At 25.0% G+C, this 19,323-nt stretch overlaps 1 protein-coding gene across 1 annotated transcript; it reads right to left on the reverse strand.

Annotated features, from left to right (window-relative positions):
* Nucleotides 1–7,374: 7,374 nt before the first annotated feature.
* LOC149518626 (uncharacterized) lies at nt 7,375–8,258 on the reverse strand. Its single transcript, XM_089761426.1, has 3 exons — nt 7,999–8,258; nt 7,612–7,774; nt 7,375–7,464 (listed from the first exon to the last, which is right to left on the reverse strand). Exons 1-3 carry the CDS (start codon nt 8,256–8,258, stop codon nt 7,375–7,377), a joined length of 513 nt encoding a protein of 170 aa, XP_089617552.1.
* Nucleotides 8,259–19,323: the final 11,065 nt, after the last annotated feature.

Raw genomic sequence — 19,323 nt, forward strand, 5'->3', positions numbered from 1 at the left:
AATCTTCTACTTATTAATTTTTGGAATATTATGAAATTAGTATTATTTTATTTCGAATAAGCTTGTATGAAAAGAAATAATTATTTTATGACAAAACAAATATCATAATTATTTGAGATAGATAATTACTTAGATACTCATAACTATTTGAATCGGTTCAGTGAACAAATTTAGATTTTAAATCTCATATTAATTTTTAACATATTAATAAATCAATATTATTTTATTCTAAATAAATTTGTTTGAATAGAAACAATTATTTTAAAACAAAACAAAAAGTCGTAGTGATTTAAAATAGATAATTATTCAAATAGTCTTGACTATTTGAACTTTTACAGTAAATATATTTATTTTTAAAATCTCTTATGTATTAATTTTTAGAATATTAATAAATTAATATTATTTTATTATGAATGAACTTATATGAATTGAAACAATTATTTCATAACAGAACAAAATATCATAACTATTTGAAATAAATAATTGTTTAAATAATCTTAACTATTTGAACTTGTTTGGTAAATAGATTTACCTTTTAAATCTTTTACTTATTAATTTTTAAAATATTAATAAATCATTATTGTTTTATTCCAAATCAGCTTTTATGAACAGAAACAATTGGTTTATGACAAAATAAAAAGTCACAACAATTTAACATAGATAATTATTCAAATAGTTATAACTATTTACACTGGTTGAGCTAATAGATTCATTTTTTAAATATATTATTTATTAATTTTTAGAATATTAATAAATTAGCATTACTTTATTCTAAATAAAACTGTATGAACAGAAACAATTGTATTATAACAAAACAAATGGTCGTAAGATTTAAAATAAAATAATTATTCAAATAATTATAACTAATTGAATTGATTTGGTAAATAGATTTATTGTTTAAGTTTCTTATTGATTAATTTTTGAAATATTAATAAATTATTATCATTTATTCCAAACAAATTTATATGAAGAAAAACATTTGTTTTATGGCAAAACAAATTGTCAACGATTTGAAATTGATAATTATTCAAATAGTTATAATTATTTGAACTGATTTGGTAAACAAAATTATTTTTCGAATCTCTTACTTATTAATTTTTGAAATATTAATAAATTAATTTTAGTTTATTCCAACTAAACTACTATGAACTGAAAAAAATATTTTATGACAAAATAAAATATTATAATTATTTGAATTAGATAATTATTCATATAATCTTAACTATTTAAACTAGTTTGACAAATAAATTTATTTTTTAAATCTCTTACTTATTAATTTTTAAAATATTATTGGATTAGTATTATTTTATTCTAAATAAACTTGTATGAAGAGAAATAATTGCATTATGATAGAAGAAAAGATTATAATGATTTGAATATATAATTTTTGAATTAGCCATATCTATTTGAACTAGTTCGGTAAACAAATTTATTTTTTAAATGTCTTATTAATTTTTGAAAATATTAATAAATTAGTATTATTTTATTTCGAATAAGCTTATATGATCAAAAATAATTGTTTTATGACAAAACAAAAAGCCATAATGATTTGAAATAGATAAATGTTCAAATGGCCATAATTCTTTTAACTGATTCAATAAACATATTTATTTTTTAAATCTCTTATTAATTTTAAAAATATTAATAAATTAGTATTTTTTTATTTCGAATAAGCTTTTATTTATTTTTGGATAAAACAAAAGATCATAATGATTTTAACTAGATAATTGTCTAACTGGTCATAACTATTTGAACTTGTTTGGTAAACAAATTTATTTTTTTAAATCTCTTACTCTTTGATTTTTGAGTGTTAATAAACTAGTATTATTTGATTCCAAATAAGTTTGTATGAATTGAAACAATTATTTTATGACGATACAAAATGTCATAACGTTTTAAAATAGATAATTATTCTAATAATCGTAACCATTTGAACTAGTTCAGTGAACTGATTTATTTTTTAAATCTCTTACTTATTTATTTTTGAAATATTATTAAATTAGAATTATTTTAATCCAAATAAGTTTGTACGAACAAAACAATTGTTTTATGACAAATTAAAAGGTCATAACGATTAGAATTAGATAATCGTTCATGTAGTCTTAACTATTTCAACTAATTCAATAATCAGATTTATTTTTTAATTTTTTTAAGTTATTAAGTTTTGAAATATTATTAATTTAGTATTATTTTATTTCAAATAAAATAATATGAATAGAAGTGATTATTTAATTACAAAACCAAAGGTTATAATGATTCGAAATAGATAACTATATAAATAGTTAAAACTATTTGAAATGGTTAGGTAAACAGAATTACTTTTTAAATCTCTTACTTATTAATTTTTTAAATATTAATAAATTAGTATTATTTTATTTCTAATGAACTTGTATGAACAAAAACAATTATTTTATGACAAAACAAAAAGCAATAACAATTTGAAATAGATAATTATTTAAATAGTTATAATTATTTGAATTGGTTCGGTAAATAGAATTAATTTTTAAATCTCTTACTTATAAACTTTTGAAATATTAATAAACTAGTTTTATTTTATTCTGAATAAGTTTGTATAAATTGAAATAATTGCTTTAGGACAAAACAAAATGTCATAATGATTAGAAATAGATAATTATTCATATATTCTTAATTGTTTGAACTGATTCGACAAACGAATTTATTTTTTAAATATCTTAATTATTAATTTTCATAATATTACTAAATTCATATTATTTTATTATGTATAAACTTGTTTGATAGAAAACAATTATTTTATGAAAAAATAAAGATCATAACGATTTGAGATTGATAATTATTCAAATAGTCAAACTATTTAAGCTAGTTCTGTAAACAAAATTATTTTTTAAATCTCTTATTAATTTTTAAAATATTAATAAATTAGCATTATTTTATTTCGAATAAACTTGTATGATAAAAAATAAGTGTGTTATAATAAAACAAAAGGTAATAATTATTTAAAATAGATAATGATTTAAATTGCCATAATTATTTGAACTGATTCGGTAAATTGCTTTATTTTTTTAAATATCTTACTTTTTAATTTTTGAAATATTAATAAAATAGTGTTATTTTATTTTGGATAAGTTTTTATGAACTGAAACAATTATTTTATGACAAAACAAAAGGTTACAATGATTTTAAATAGATAATTATTCAAATAGTCATAACTATTTAAACTTGTTTGGTAAACAAATTTATTTTTTAAATCTCTTGCTTATTAATTTTTGAATATTAATAAATTACTATTATTTTATTCTGAATTAATTTTGTATGGACTGAAACAATTATTTTATAACCAAACAAAATGTCAGAATGATTTAAAATAGATAATTATTCTAATAGTCATAACTATTTAAACTGGTTTGACAAATACATTTATTTTTTAAATCTTGTTAGCTTTTTAATTGAGATGGTCATCCAAGAGGGGGTGAATTGGATTTCTCGAAGTTCTTCCCAAACAATGATTTCAAAATAATTGAATGAAAAACTAAAATCAATATCAAAATATGATGCAAATGATAATAATTGATATATCTAGAAGTATGTATAATCAACAATAAAAATAAAGAGATAGGGATAGAGAAATCAAACACAAAGATTTATAGAGGTTTAGTCTTTCTCCACAAGGCACCTACATCCTTTCTTCTTGGTTGTCCACCCCAAGACTTTAATCCACTAATCTTGAATTGAAAATACAACCTTATCTTTATCTCTCTAAAGCTTAAGATAAAAACCTCTACCCTTTGCAGTATTTTACCTAATCTTAGTATGAAATTCTTAAGAAGATACCTCATCTTTTGTTCTTTTCTACCTTTATAGATCAAAAGTAATTTTGTAAATAATAGAACAACTTCTCTAAGGCTAGGTGTTTACTAAGTTTAAATATAAGGAAATGATGAATAAACAACAAATATGATTTATATATAATAAATACAAAGATATAGACTTTAAAGTTCTAAAACTCTTGATTTCTTTGAGAGAATGAATATATGGCTTGTTTAATCTTACCGTCTTGATTTATCAACCTCTTTGGTGTGTTGGAATGCCTAAAATATAGAAGAAATGAGGAACTAGCCTTTTGGAGATGGTTTTGGAGTTGAAAATACTTGTTTAAGAATTCTGGGCAAGAGGGGATTGATCCCTTTATATAGGGGATCGATTGGGTCAATTGAAACAAGACCAATATTCATGCTAAACAAAGGCTACCCATTGATCATGTAAGGGACCTGATCAATCCTTTACCTAGGTAATCGATCTCTTATGTAAGGGGATCTATCCCTTCTATAAGTTTTTAACCCTAAATTCTTTCTGTATAAAAAATGGATTGATCCTTTAAAGGGTTGAATTGATCGAGTCACTTTGAAACCCTAATCAATCGATCCCTATAGGAAGGGGATTAATCTGATCAAACTGGGTGATTGTCTCTTGTTTTGTACTCCATTCACTAATTTGATCATATCTTTAGTTATACAATTCCAAACGAAAAATCATTTAAGATTTAGAAACTAGACTTAAAGGGCTTTCTATCCATATAAAATTCATTACCTAATTCATTGTATACGAATTATAGTGAATTTTCAAAACTACTTTTTATGTAGTTTTTAGACAATGGCAAAGTATCTAGCAAAAATTTAAAATCCTTTCTTAGAAAATTTGGATTTTAATTTTGTTTAATCCATTAGAAAGTAGACTCAAAGAGCTTTCCAACCATATAAAATTTAAATATTAAAACTTTATGAATTAATACAAAAAAATAAAACAAGTTTAATGTTGGAAAACTTTATTCGTGTAAAATAACTTTCTTAAGTTAATCTATTTCTTAAAACCATTATTATCAAGATTGTTTTGAGTCCAAAAATAAATAAGTTCACCTTAAATGCAAATAAATAATGTTTAAAGATACCTTTGATTTAAAAAATAAGAACACATGAAGAAAGGTTTGTTTAAACTTTAAAAATCATATTATTTATTTAGTACCAAAATAATAAAACTTAAGAATATGTACTAAATAAATCTTTTTCAAAATCTTGATCAAGCTTATTTAGCTTAATTTTGTCATTTCAAAATAAGGATCAATTCAAGGCTAACAAATCTCTTATTTATTAATTTTTAAAATATTATTAAATTAGTATTATTTTTATCCGAATAAGTTTGTATGATCAAAAATAATTATTTTATGACAAAAGAAAAAATCATAATGATTTAATATTGATAATTGTTCAAATAGTCATAATTATTTGAACTGGTTCGAAAAACAGTTTTAGTTTTTAAATCTCTTATTTATTAATTTTTAAAATATTAATAAAGTAGTATTGTTTTATTTTAGATAAACTTTTATAAATTGAAACAATTGTTTTATGACAAAATAAAAAGTCATAACGATTTTAAATAGATAACTGTTCAAATAGTCATAATTATTTGAACTTATTTGGTAAATAGATTTATTTTTTTAAATCTCTTACTTATTAATTTTTTAAATGTTAATAAATTAATATTATTTTATTTCAAATAAACTTATATGAACTGAAATAATTATTTTATAATTAAATAAAAAAAGGTAATTACGATTTAAAGTAGTTAATTATTCAAATAGTCATAATTATTTGAACTGTTTTGATAAACAGATTAATTTTTTAAATCTTTTACTTATTAATTTTTAGGATATTGATAAATTAACATTATTTTATTCTAAATAAACTTATATGAATAGAGATAATTGTTTTATTACAAAACAAAAGTCATAACGATTTGAAATTGATGCCGGGAATTAATGTTTGAGATATGGAGATTAACTACAAACAAAAAACTCACAAGAATTTGAATAATGGCAGAATATGATCATTGGATTAAAAGGGATAAAAGTTCACCACCAAGACTAGAAATTAAGATATACAGAAACACCACCCTAAGAATTCTAATCAAGGATACAAAACAATAAAAGTTCACCACTCTAGGAAGTCCACCTAAGAGATACATAACTTGAACAACAATTTAAAAGATTGCTTAAGGACAAAGAAAACTCAATTATACCTTTTACCAAAGAATAATAGAAAATATATAAGCTAGGAACATCTTTCCAAGCAAGGAAACTTTCAGATTGCATTGCTAGAATCATGCCTAAAATCATGAGATTTGTATGTAAAGATAATCTGCCCATTTACTCTGGAACCTGACCATAATCTTATTCATATTCATTATCTTCTTTTTCAGCTAGTGTGAACGCAATCTCCCTATTCCAGCCCACCTTATTTATGTGTGAATTTGGACCAAGGATAGGCTCATTTTATTTTTGGATGAGCCTACTTTAATCTCAGCCCAAGTTGTAGGATGTGTAGACACTCCAGTGTCAATTTTCTCTTGTTGGAAAAGACTTGTCCTCAAGTTTGAACTAGTATTCTCGTCATGGTAAGGTGATAAATCAACAACATTAAAGCTGAAAGATACTTCATAAGTGTCGAGAAGCTCTATCTTGTAGGCATTTTTCCCAAAGCGTTGAAAGACTTTAAATGAACCATCTACCTTAGGTTATAATTTGTCAAACTTTCCTAAAGGAAATCTTTCTTTCTGTAAGTTAATCCACACCAAATCACCTTCTTTGAACTCTACATATTTTCGATGCTTATTTGCTGCCTTTTTATATTTCTCATTTTGCTGCAAAATCTTAGCTTTCATTTGTTTATGTAATTGTTTGATACCCTTAGCCACCTCTTCTACATCTCTACTAAATTGTTGATTAGTAGGGAGAGGAACTAAATCTAAAGGGTTTATTGGATTCTTACCATACACCATCTCAAAAGGGCTGCAACCAGTGATTTAGCTTGGTGAACGATTATAGGAAAACTCTACTTGAGGTAAAACAAGATCCCACTACTTGATATTCTTTCCCACATAACTTAGAAGGTTGCCCAAACTGCGGTTAGTTACTTCTATTTGACCATCTGTTTGAGGATGATGAGAAAAACTATACTTGAGATTGGTGCCAAGTTTTCTTCAAAGGGTGCGTAGAAAATGACTAAAAAACTTGGAATCCTGATCAGACACCATGGATATAGAAACTCCATATAGCCTTATAATTTCCCTAAAATACAGATCAAAAACATGAGAAGCATCTATAGTTTTGATACAAAGAACAAAATGGGCCATTTTGGAAAAATGATCCACAACCACCATGATAGAGTCTTTGTTCCTCTGAGTTCTGAGTAGTCCAATCACAAAGTTCAAACTAACATCCTCCCAAAGAGTATTAGGCACAGGCAATAGAGTATACAATCCGATATTTTGGCCATGACTCTTAGCAATGTGGCACACTCTATATCGTTCAAGGTGTTTCATCATATCCCTCTCCATTCTTGGCTAATAAAATCTATCTTGCAAAAAAGTAAGTGTCTTATCCCTTTTAAAGTGTCCACCCAGTGCACTATCATGAGCCTCATTGATTAAGGTCTGTTTCAAGGAACATGAGGGAATACAAAGGCTATTAGCCTTGAAGAGATATCCATCATGCAACAAAAATTAGTTGTATGGTTTTTGCTTGCATTCTTTCCAAATTTGACCAAAATAAAGATTTATTTCATACAACCTTTGGATCACATCAAATCCAAGAACTTCAACAGCCATAGTCCCCAATAAGGAGTGCTTTCGACTCAAAGCATCTACTACCACATTTTGAGTTCCCGATTTGTGTTTGATAGTGAAGTTAAAGGCTTGAAGAAACTCCACCCAAGCTGCATGCTTTCGGTTGAGCTTGTGCTGGCTATTGATAAACTTCAAGGCTTTATGGTTTGAATATAACACAAATGGCTTGGGAAAAAGATACTGACTTTAATGGAATAATGCTTTATATATGGCATAGAACTCTTTGTCATAGGTTGAATAATTTCTCTTAGCATCATTAAGCTTCTCATTGAAAAATGCTATAAGCTTTCCTTCTTAACTTAAAACAGCACCTATTCCAAAATTGGATGCATCACATTTCACCTTGAACAGTTAATCAAAATCTGGTAGGGACAAGATAGGAGCTTCAGTGATCCTGGTCTTGATGAGCTCAAAGTTGTGTTAGGCTTATTTAGTCCACTTAAAAATTTATTCTTCAAAAATTCAATGATGGGAGCCACAATGGAGCTAAAACTCCTAATGAAGCGCCTATAAAAAGATGCAAGGCCATGGAAGCTTCGGATATCATGTAGAAATGCTAGTGTTGGCCAATTTACAATTGCCTCAATCTTGCTGAGATCCATCTTTATTCCTTCTTTTAACACCACAAACCCTAGAAATACAAGGTTAGAAGTAAAGAAATTGCACTTTTTAAGGTTAGCATAAAGTTTTTGTTCCCTTAATATGCAAAACAGTTGGTGTAAATGATTTAAGTGTTGGTCTTCATCCTTGTTGTACACCAGAATATCATTAAAATAAACTACTACAAATATGCCAATACAAGGTTTAAGGATATGATTCATAAATCTCATGAAAGGACTAGTAGCAATGGATAAACCAAAAGGCATTACCATCCATTCATAGAGCCCATTCCTTGTCTTGAAGGTTGTTTTCCATTCATTTCCAAGGTTTATTCTGATTTGATGATACCCACTGCGTAGGTCTATCTTGGAAAAAATAGTTGCTCCATGTAGTTGGTCCAACAAGTCATCTAAGGGCAGAATAGAAAAGCAATAGTCAACTGTGATTTTGTTAATTACCCTACTATCTATACACATGCGCCACGATCTATCTTTCTTAGGCACCAAAAAGGCTGGGACTGCATAAGGGCTCATGTTTTCATGCATCATTCCTTTTCTCACCAATTCATTTCATACGCTTTTTAGGACTCATCCTATAAGCTACCTTATTAGGTAGAACAGCTCTTGAGATAAGGTTTATGTAGTGTTAAATGTCCCTCATTAGTGGTAGATCAACTGGTAACTCCTTCTGAACAACATCTTAAAATTCTGTCAATAATAGTTGTAGACACCCAATTTGGTCCAGGCCTGGATCAATTGGGCCTAGTCCAAATAGGTAAGTCTATTTTCTTTTTTTTTTTTACTTTTGTATTTTATATTTTTATTTTATTTTATTTTTATTATTATTATTGTTTTTATATATATATTTCTTTTATTTTTATCTTATGTATTTATTAATATATATATATCCTTATTATTATTTTTTTGTTAATATTTATATGTTTATTTATCAGATTATATGTTATAATTTATCTGTTATTTAATTTTAATTTATCTGTTAATTTTTTGATTTATTTGATTTATTTTCATTAATATTTTTATTTGATTTTTTTGATTTATTCGGTTGAAGATTGGATTGAGATTCAATCAGAAAAGTCCATGTTGGATTCAATGATTGAATCTCAATCCAAAGAGGAGTTGAGATTGATCAGAAACTCTTCTGATCAATCCTTATAAAAGGACCCTTAGAATCAAAGAAAACACACAGAGAAAAACAGAAGGAAAAGAGTACTGGTTGAGAGAAAAAGGCAGATAGAAGAGATTCGAAAGCTGGAAAAGGGTTTAGAAGCTTTAGAATAGCTTTAGGAATAGGGAAAAATTTTTGGAGATTTTTTTGCGAATTTTTTTTCTGGAAATTTTTGAAAAATTTTTAGATTCCGATGAATTTTTTGACGAAAGTTGAATTTTTCGACAACAATTCCGATCAAGTTTGAAGTTTTTGGCTAGCTACCCAGTTTTCGATGAATTTTCTAGAATCCAGTGAATATTCAATCGCAGTTCTTTAGAAATTTTAGAGAGAAGGGAGAGAAAAGGAAAAAAGAGAAAGAGAGGAGAGAAGGCTTCTGCTGAAGAAACGAAGGAATCAGCCTTATATACCTTTCCAAAATGACGTCGTTTCTGCGTTAAGTAACCTAGAGGATCCGCGCATTTTGCCAAGATCCGACCCGACCCGAGCTCGACCCGCTTTTTGACTCGCTCGTGATTCGCCCCTCTGAGCCGTTAGTCGAGTTGAGCCGACACCTCCAAGCCGCTGATCCAAGCCATTTTTCTTCCTTAAGCCAAGCCAAGCCGAGCCGCTCCAGGTTTTTTTTTTATTTTTTATTATTATATTAGGGTTGTTTAATTTTTTTCTTTCTTTTTCTGTTTTTTTGTTTATTTTCATTTTATTTATTTTTATTTATTTTTATTTATTTCATTTTCTTTAAATAAAACAAAAAAATATATTTTTGAGGAAAAGTTGAAAGTATCAATTTTCTTTAAAAATAAATTTTCAAAAAAAAAGATTTTTGAGGAAAAGTTGAAAGTATTAATTTTCCTCGAAATTAAAGTTTCTAAAAAATATTTTTGGAGAAAATTTGAAAGTATCAATTTTCCTCGAAATTAAAGTTTCAAAAGAATATTTTTGGAGAAAAGTTGAAAGTATCAATTTTTCCTGCACAAAAACAATCATTTTTTTTTCTTTTTATTTTTTTAATGTTAAATAATCCGACGATGGAGCCTCTGTAAGTAAAACAATAGTTTTCTTGCATACTCCTGAGGTGAGGGAATTTTTTCAATTTTCTGCTAAAAGTATTAGAGTCAATTGAGAATAATTTCCAATAATTAATTACTTGCTAAAAGTATTAAGGCTCATTGGATAACATAAATTTAAGCTGGTACCATATTTTGATGGGCGTTGTGAGGGTGCTATAACCTTTCTCACACGTAATCGAACTCCCGAACCCTGTTCTGGTTAGTAGACCTAAACCTATTCTTTTAGGGACCCTTAAACTTAGGTGTTCCCTAAAATGGACAGATTCCTTAGGTGGCCAATTGCACCTAAATAAAAAAGATTGGTGACGACTCTTTTAAGTCAATGTCTAGCGATAGATCCCCAGATCTAGACGTTATGACAATAGTTGTATCATTGCAGAAGGCTTTTCACTATCTTTATTCTTCTTAATCAACACTAGAGCATACACAGTACCACCTATTTTAATTTTCTTTCTATAATTGGCCTTGGTAAACAAACTACTTCTTTTCCCTTTGGTTGGTTTTGACATCACCATGGGCTTGGTAAGGCCTAGGATGATTTTGCATCCATCATTCACAAATGTGTAAGTGTTAAGGTAACCATCATAAATAACCCTCATGTCATAATGCCAAGGTCTTCCAAGCAATAAATGACAAGCATCCATTGAAGCTACATCAACCACACTTTATCCTAGTATTGCTTTCCTATAGAAAAAGGAATCGAACACCTCTTGCTAACCTCGATTTCATTTTCTTTTTGTAACTAATATAGCTTATATAGTTGAGGGTGATCCACTGTTTTGAGGCCTAATTTCTGCACCATAAAGGTAGAAACAATGTTTTCAAAACTTTCACTATCAATTATAACATCACATACCTTCCTATGGGTAATACATCAAGTGTGGAACACACTTTTACACAACCAATTTTCTTTTTTAGTAGGTACAGTACTTAAGCTGCATTGTATGACTAAGGATGCTCCATAATCACAATAGGTTACTTATTTCTCTTCTTCAAGGTTTTGACCCTTTTCAGCTAGCTTCTCTTCATTTTCTTTCAAGTTTTACTCTACTAGAGTCACAATCTTCCTGTTTGGGCATTCTGAAGCAATGTGTCCAAGCCCTTGACATTTAAAACACCTTTTGGTTTATACAATAAATTGAGGCTTGCTTGTTGAGGTTCCATCTTTCTTTTGGGGTTACTTTAGACTGGGCTTAGGAGGAACAATAGTTTTGGATAAGCCACATTTATTGATATAGCTTTCTATAGACCCAAATCTTGAGCTACTACCACGGGCCTCCTTTTGTTGTCTTTCTACCTTAAGGGCAAGTTTGCATACATCATTGAAAGTCTAATAAGGTTTTAGCTGCATCATATTAGTTATTTCATTTTTCAATCCTCTAAGATACTAGGCAATTGTCTAATCTTTCTATTTCACTAATTCATACTTTAACATGAGGTGGTCAAACTCAACCGTATACTCCTCTACTAAAAGATCTCTTTGCTTCAAGTTATGGAACCTAAGGAAGACATCTTGCCAAAAGTTATCTAAGAGATACTTTCTCTTCAACTCTTTTTTCATATTCTCTCAAGTTGTAAATTTTCTCCTACCTTCTTTTTCTCTTTGCTTCTTAAGATTTTTTTACCAAAATGATGTATGCTTTTCTGAGTTTGATGGCCACTAGCTTAACCTTATGATGTTCAAGAGCATCATGGTATTTAAATATGCGTTCCACCATGTATAGCCAATCTAAGAATTCTTCGGATTACATCTTCTCTTTGAACTCAAAAATTTCTATCTTTGGATTGAATATGCTAGGTTGAAGTTGGTTTCTGTGTAGATAGTCTCTAACTTACCATGGGTGAGATAGGGTGCTATCATCAAAATCACTATTATTTTTATAGAATAGATTAGTTTCTCCTTCATCTTCTTCACTTCTTCACTTCTTCTTTGTTACCTCCTTATCTTTTCTCTTTCTTCTTGTATATACAACTGATGTTGTAGTTAAAGGATCTGTTACCGTATCTTCTCTATAAGGGCATCCCTTGTGTCAACATTAGTAGTTGTTGCAACGTCAGTAATGACTTCAACCTCTTCTGTTATTACTTGATGATGATCACCTGTAATAGCTCTAATACCAATTTGATATCAGGAATTAATGTTTGAAATGTGAAAATTAACTGCAAACAGAAAAACTCACAAAAAATTGAATAATGGCAGAATATGATTATTGGATTAAAATGGATAAAAGTTCACTACCAAGACTAAAAACTAAGGGATACAGAAACACCACCCTAAGAATTCTAATCAAAGATACAAAATAATAAAAGTTAACCACGCTAGGAAGTCCACCTAAGAGATACATAACTTGAAAGACAATATAAAAGATTACTTAAGGATAAAAAAAACTTTATTCTACCTTTTACCAAAGAATAATAGAAAATATATAGGTTAGGAACATCCCTCCAAGTATGGAAACTTTCAGATTGCATTGCTAGAATCATGTCTAAAATCATGAGATTTGCATATGAACATAATCTATCCATTTACTCCTGAACCTGATCACAATCCCATTCATATTCATGATCTTTTTTTTCAGCTAGTGTGAACACAATCTCCCTATTCTAGCCTACCTTATTTATGTGTTGATTTGGACCAAGGATAGGCCCATCTTATTTTTGGATAAGCCTACTTTAGTCTCAGCCCAAGTTGTAAGATGTGCAGACATTTCGATGTCAGAAATAGATATTTTTCAAATAGTCATAACTATTTGAATTTATTCGATAAATAAGTCATTTTTAAATCTCCTATTTATTAATTTTTGGTATACTAATAATAAGTATTATTTTATTATGGATATGCATATGTAAATAGAAACAATTGTTTAATGATAAAACAAAAAGTCATAATGATTGGAAATAGATAATTATTAAAATAGTTATAACTATTTGAACTAGCTCAGAAAACATATTTATTTTTTAAATATATTAACTTTTAATTTCTAGAAAATTAATAAAGAAATATTATTTTATTCTAAATAAGGTTGTATGAAAAGAAACAATTATTTTATGATAAAGCAAAAGGTCATAACGATTTGAAATTGATAATTGTTCCAATAGTCATAAGTAATCAAACTATTTTGGTAAGTATTTGAAATAGATAATTGTTCAAATAATCATAATTATTTGAATTGTTCAAATAAATAATTATTCAAATAGTCATAACCATTAAAAGTTGTTCGGTAAATAGATTTCTTTTTTGAATATCTTACTTATTAATTTTTGAAATATTAATGAATTAGTATTATTTTATTTCGAATAGGCTTATACAAATAAAAACAATTGTTTTATGACTAAACAAAGATCATAACGATTTGAAATAGATAATTGTTTAAATAATCATAACTATTTAAATTTGTTCAGTAAATAGATTCATTTTTTAAATTACTTATTAATTTTATGAGTATTAATACATTAGTTTTTTTTTTCCAAATAAGTTTATTAGAACAAAAACAGTTGTTTTATAACAAAACAGAAGTTTATAATGATTTGAACTTATTAGGTAAACATATTCATTTTTAAATTTTTTATTAATTCTAAATTATATAAATGGTTTGAAAAATAATTATATTGTTATGACCTTTGTTTGGTAAAAACAAATTATTTATATTCATACAAGCTTATTAAGAATAAAATAATACTAATTTATTAATATTTCAAAAATGAATGAGTAAAAAATTTTAAAAGTACAAATTTATCAAAATAATTCAAATAATTATAAATAATTATAATTATTTATAAATACTGAGCTTAAAACCTGGATAAGCTTGTGTAAATAAAAATAATTATTTTATGACGAAATAAATATCATAATGATTTAAAATAAATAATTGTTCAAAAAAGTCATAATTATTTGAACTAGTTTAAAAAACATATTTATTTTTTAAATTTCTTACTTATTAATTTTTAAAATGTTAATAAAGAAATATTATTTTATTTTCAATAAACTTGTATGAAAAGAAACAATTATTTTATGAAAAAAACAAGAAGTCATAACGATTTGAAATAGATAATTGTTCAAATAATCATAACTATTTAAACTAATTTGAAAACTATATTTATTTTTAAAACTATTACTTTTTAATTTTTAAAAAATTAATAAAGAAGTATTATTTTATTCTGAATAAGATTGTATGGAAAAAAATAATTGTTTTATGACAAAGCAAAATGTCATAACGATTTGAAATAGATAATTGTTTCAATAGTCATAAGTATTTGACTTGTTTAGGTAAATTATTAAAATAGATAATTATTTAAATAGTCATAAGTATTTGAATTGTTCAAATAGTCATAACCCTTAGAAGTTATTCAGTAAACAAATTTTTTCTTTAAATATCTTACTTTTTAATTTTTTTAAATATTAATAGATTAGTATTATTTTATTTCGAATAGACTTGTACGAATAGAAACAATTGTTTTATGACTAAACAAAGGTCATAATGATTTGAAATAAATAATTGTTCAAATAATCATAACTATTTAAATTTATTCGGTAAATAGATTTATTTTTTAAATCTCTTTCTTATTAATTTTTTGAATATTAATACATTATTTTTTCCAAATAAGCTTATTAGAACATAAATAATTATTTTATAACAAAACAAAAGGTCATAATGATTTGAACATGTTAGGTAAACAAATTCATTTTTTAAATCTCTTATTAATTCCAAATAATATATATGGTTTGAGCAATAATTATATTGTTGTGACTTTTATTTAGTTAAAAAAAATTGTTTCAGTTCATACAAGTTTATTAGAAATAAAATAATACTAATTTATTAATATTTCAAAAATTAAGGAGTAAAAGATTTTAACAAATACTAATTTACCAAAATAATTCAAATAATTATAAATAATTATAATTATTTATAAATACTAAGCTTAAAATATGGATAAGCTAGTGAAAATAGAAATAATTGTTTTATAATGAAACAAAATGTCATAATGAAACAAAATGTCATAATGATTTAAAATAAATAATTATTCAAAAAATTCATAATTATTTGAATTGGTTCAAAAAACATATTTATATTTTAAATCTCTTACTTATTAATTTTTTGGAAAAGAAATAAATTAATATTAGTTTAATTCAAATAAGGTTGTATAACAATTTGAAATAAAAATTTATTCAAATAATCATAACTATTTTAAATTAGTTCGGTAAATAGATTTATTTTTTTAAATTTCTTACTTATTAATTTTCATAATTTTAATAAATTAGTATTATTTTATTCCGAATAAGTGTGTATGAAAAAAATAATTATTTTATGACAAACCAAAAGGTCATAATAATTTAAAGCGGTTAATTATACAAATAGTCATAACTATTTAAATTGTTTCTGTAAACAAGTTTATTTTTTAAATCTCTTATTAATTTTTAGAATAATTAGTAGTATTTTATTTTGAATAAGCATATATGAATAGAAACAATTGTTTTATAACAAAACAAAAGGTCATAATAATTTGAAATAAATAATTGTTCAAATTATCATAATTATTTGAATTGTTTCGATAAATTAGTATATTTTGTAAATCAATTACTCCTTAATTTTTGAAATATTAATAAATAATTATTATTTTATTTTGAATAAATTTATATGAGTAGAAACATTGTTTTATGACCAAGCAAAGATCATGACGATTTGAAATAGTTAATATTCAAATAGTCATAGCAATTAGAACTTGGTTAGTAGACAAATTTATTTTTTAAATATCTTATCAATTTTTGGAACCCGAATAAACTTATATTAATAGAAACAATTGTTTTATAACTAAACAAAGGTCATAACAATCTGATATAGATATTTTTTCAAATAGTTATAACTATTTGAACTTGTTTGATAAATATATCTATTTTTTAAATCTCTTACTTATTAATTTTTGAAATATTAATAAATAAATATTATTTTATTCTAAATAAGATTTTGTGAATAGAAACAATTATTTTATGATAAAAAAAAGTTAGAACGATTTGAAATAAAATTATTGTTCTAATGGTAATAACTATTTAAACTTGTTTGGTAAATATTTTTATTTTTCAAATATCTTACTTACTAATTTTTTGAATATTAATAGATTAATATTTTTTTAAATAAATTTATTTGAATGGAAATAATTATTTTATTATTAAACAAATATTATAACGATTTGAAATAGATGATTATTTAAATATTCATAATTATTTGAACTTGTTCAATAAACAGATTTATTTTTTTAATTTCTTACTTATTAATTTTTGAAATATTAATAAATTAGTATTATTTTATTCTTAATGAGTTTTTATGAATAAAAATAATTGTTTTATGACAAAACAAAAGGTCAATATGATTTGAAGTAGTTAATTTTTTAAATTGTCATAATTATTTGAATTGTTTCGATAAATTAGAATATTTTTTAAATCTCTTATTAATTTTTGAAATAATAATAAATTAATATTATTTTATTTTAAATAATCTTGTATGAATAGAAATAATTGTTTAATGACTAAGCAAATGTCATAATGATTTGAAATAGATAATTGTTTAAATAGTTATAGCTATTTGAACTTATTTGGTAAATAGATTTATTTTTTGAATCTCTTATTCTATAAGTTTTGAAATATTAATAAATCACTATTATTTTATTTCGAGTAAGCTTGAATAAATGGAAACAATTATTTTATAACAATTCCTACATCTAACATTTTTTATTCATTATTAATTACGTTTCCAAAAAAAATATGTAATCTTGAATAAGCATCAAATGCGTATTTTAATTAATAAATGTGGTGTTTGTAACCAAATGTTACAGTTTTCAAGTATCGTAAATAACTTTTTTAAATAAAATCAATTACTACATTACTAACATTATAAACATGTTTGATGTGAAAAACCCTATAATGAGAGAATACCACGTAACAAATCAAGCTCAGCAAAGTATAAATCAAATAATCTAGTACGTTAAGAGAACAAAAATGTAATTTTTTTAATAAAAAAAAATAAACATAGAATTACAATTACCCACCACTTTTCTCTTCAAATGAGTATTCAAAAGGCTATGAACACAATTTTATCAATATAGATTTATCACCTAAACCTTCTACCAACCTCTCTTTTATTCTCACTTTAGTTAAATCAAACAACAACCATCCTCCCTTTTTCTCAAATTAAAAAAAAAAGCCAAAAAGAAAAAAAAAAGAAATGACATCCATGAAATGAACATACAACATTTAAGAAATAAAAAAACTAAAAAGCAAAAAAAAAAAAAAAAGAGAACTACAGAACAACTATGTGGCAGACTCAATAAAGAGTCCCTTACTTTGGATAACTGCAACACCAAAATTCTTACATCTAACATTTTATTTATTATCAACCATGTTTGGAAAGAAAAAGACATAATCTTAGAGAAATCAATAAAGACATTTTTGAATTAATAAACTTGAATTTCATACCTTGAGCACAATAGTTTTAAATGTTATAAACATTTTTTTTATAAACTCCATTAATCACCATGTTAACCACATTATAAACGTGGTTAATATAACTACAACGTGACAAATAAAACTCAACACAGTATGAATAAATAATCCACCACATTTTAAAAACATAAATAAAGTTTTTTTTATAAAAAATAATTAAAAAAATATTGAATTACAATCATCCACAACGTTTATCCCTAAATCAGTTTTCAAATGGGTACCAGTACAACTTTATTAATACATAATTTATCTTATTTATAGATTTACCACCTAAAGCTTCCACTAACATATGTCACATTATGACTTAAGTTAAATAAAAAACGAATTATAACTATATTTTTGTCAAATATTTTAAAAAAATAAAAAATGCCAAAAAGGAAAAATATTAAGGAAAACTAATAAACAACAATGTGGAAAACCCAACGAAGAATTAGAAAAAAAAAAAAAAGAAGCCAAAAGCTGAAAACTTGAAGAGAACCAAGAAACACCCATGTAACACCTCCAATGCAAAGTCTTGTAGATCAAATTCTAACAACAAATGTTTATTATTATAAAAACATGGTATTTAATCTCTAAACATTATGTTTCTAACATAGGGAATGGAGTAAACAAATTTTTATATCTAACATTATTGTCAGCCACATTTGAAAAGAAAAAGACATGGTCTGGGATAAATTATCAAAAATGTTTTCAAATTAAAAAACATGAATTTTGTACCCTAAATGCTACACTTTTAGTGATCATAAACATTTTTTTTAAAATTTCATTAATTACTACGTTACTTACATCATAAATGCAATTTATATAAATTACAACATGACAAATCAAACTTAACACAATATGGATCAAATTATGACTATATTTCAAAGAATAAAAATGTAGTGTTTTTTTATAAATAAAGAATAAAAAATATTAAATTATAATCATTCATAACGTTTATCCTTAAATCAATTTTAAAAAGATTACTAGTATAACTTTATTAACGTAAAATTTATCTTATCAATAAATTTATCATCTAAAACTTTGACTAATTTCTCTCTTATTTTGACTTAAGTTAAATAAAAAATTAATTAACTCCATATTTTTTTAAGATATGTTTACAGAATAAAAATATTGTTGAAAAAACAAAAAGCTACAGAAAATTAGGAAACAATTGCGTGGAACCCTAATAAAGAATAAAAAAATGTCAAAAAAGCAAAAACTCAAAAAAATCTTAGTATATTTACAAAATTTATGTTGTGGATCGCAGTTTTGTAAATGGTGGGCCACCCCGATTGTGACGTCAGGCATGATTTTTCCTTGCCTAAAATATGTATGGCA

Source organism: Durio zibethinus, chromosome 5 (genome assembly GCF_047325235.1).
Source record: "Durio zibethinus cultivar Kanyao isolate XHJ-2024 chromosome 5, ASM4732523v1, whole genome shotgun sequence".
NCBI classification, from domain to species: Eukaryota; Viridiplantae; Streptophyta; class Magnoliopsida; order Malvales; family Malvaceae; genus Durio; species Durio zibethinus.

What these genes read in the sequence shown, in the direction of transcription:
- LOC149518626 (XM_089761426.1), bottom strand. Translation starts at nt 8,258, where the DNA reads ATGGATCTCAGCAAGATTGAGGCAATTGTAAATTGGCCAACACTAGCA. An exon ending in ATTTTGATTAACTGTTCAAG is followed by an intron (nt 7,775 to 7,998) that starts GTGAAATGTGAT and finishes GTTTATCAATAG; the next exon opens with CCAGCACAAGCTCAACCGAA. An exon ending in TTGAAGTTCTTGGATTTGAT is followed by an intron (nt 7,465 to 7,611) that starts GTGATCCAAAGG and finishes TCCTTGAAACAG; the next exon opens with ACCTTAATCAATGAGGCTCA.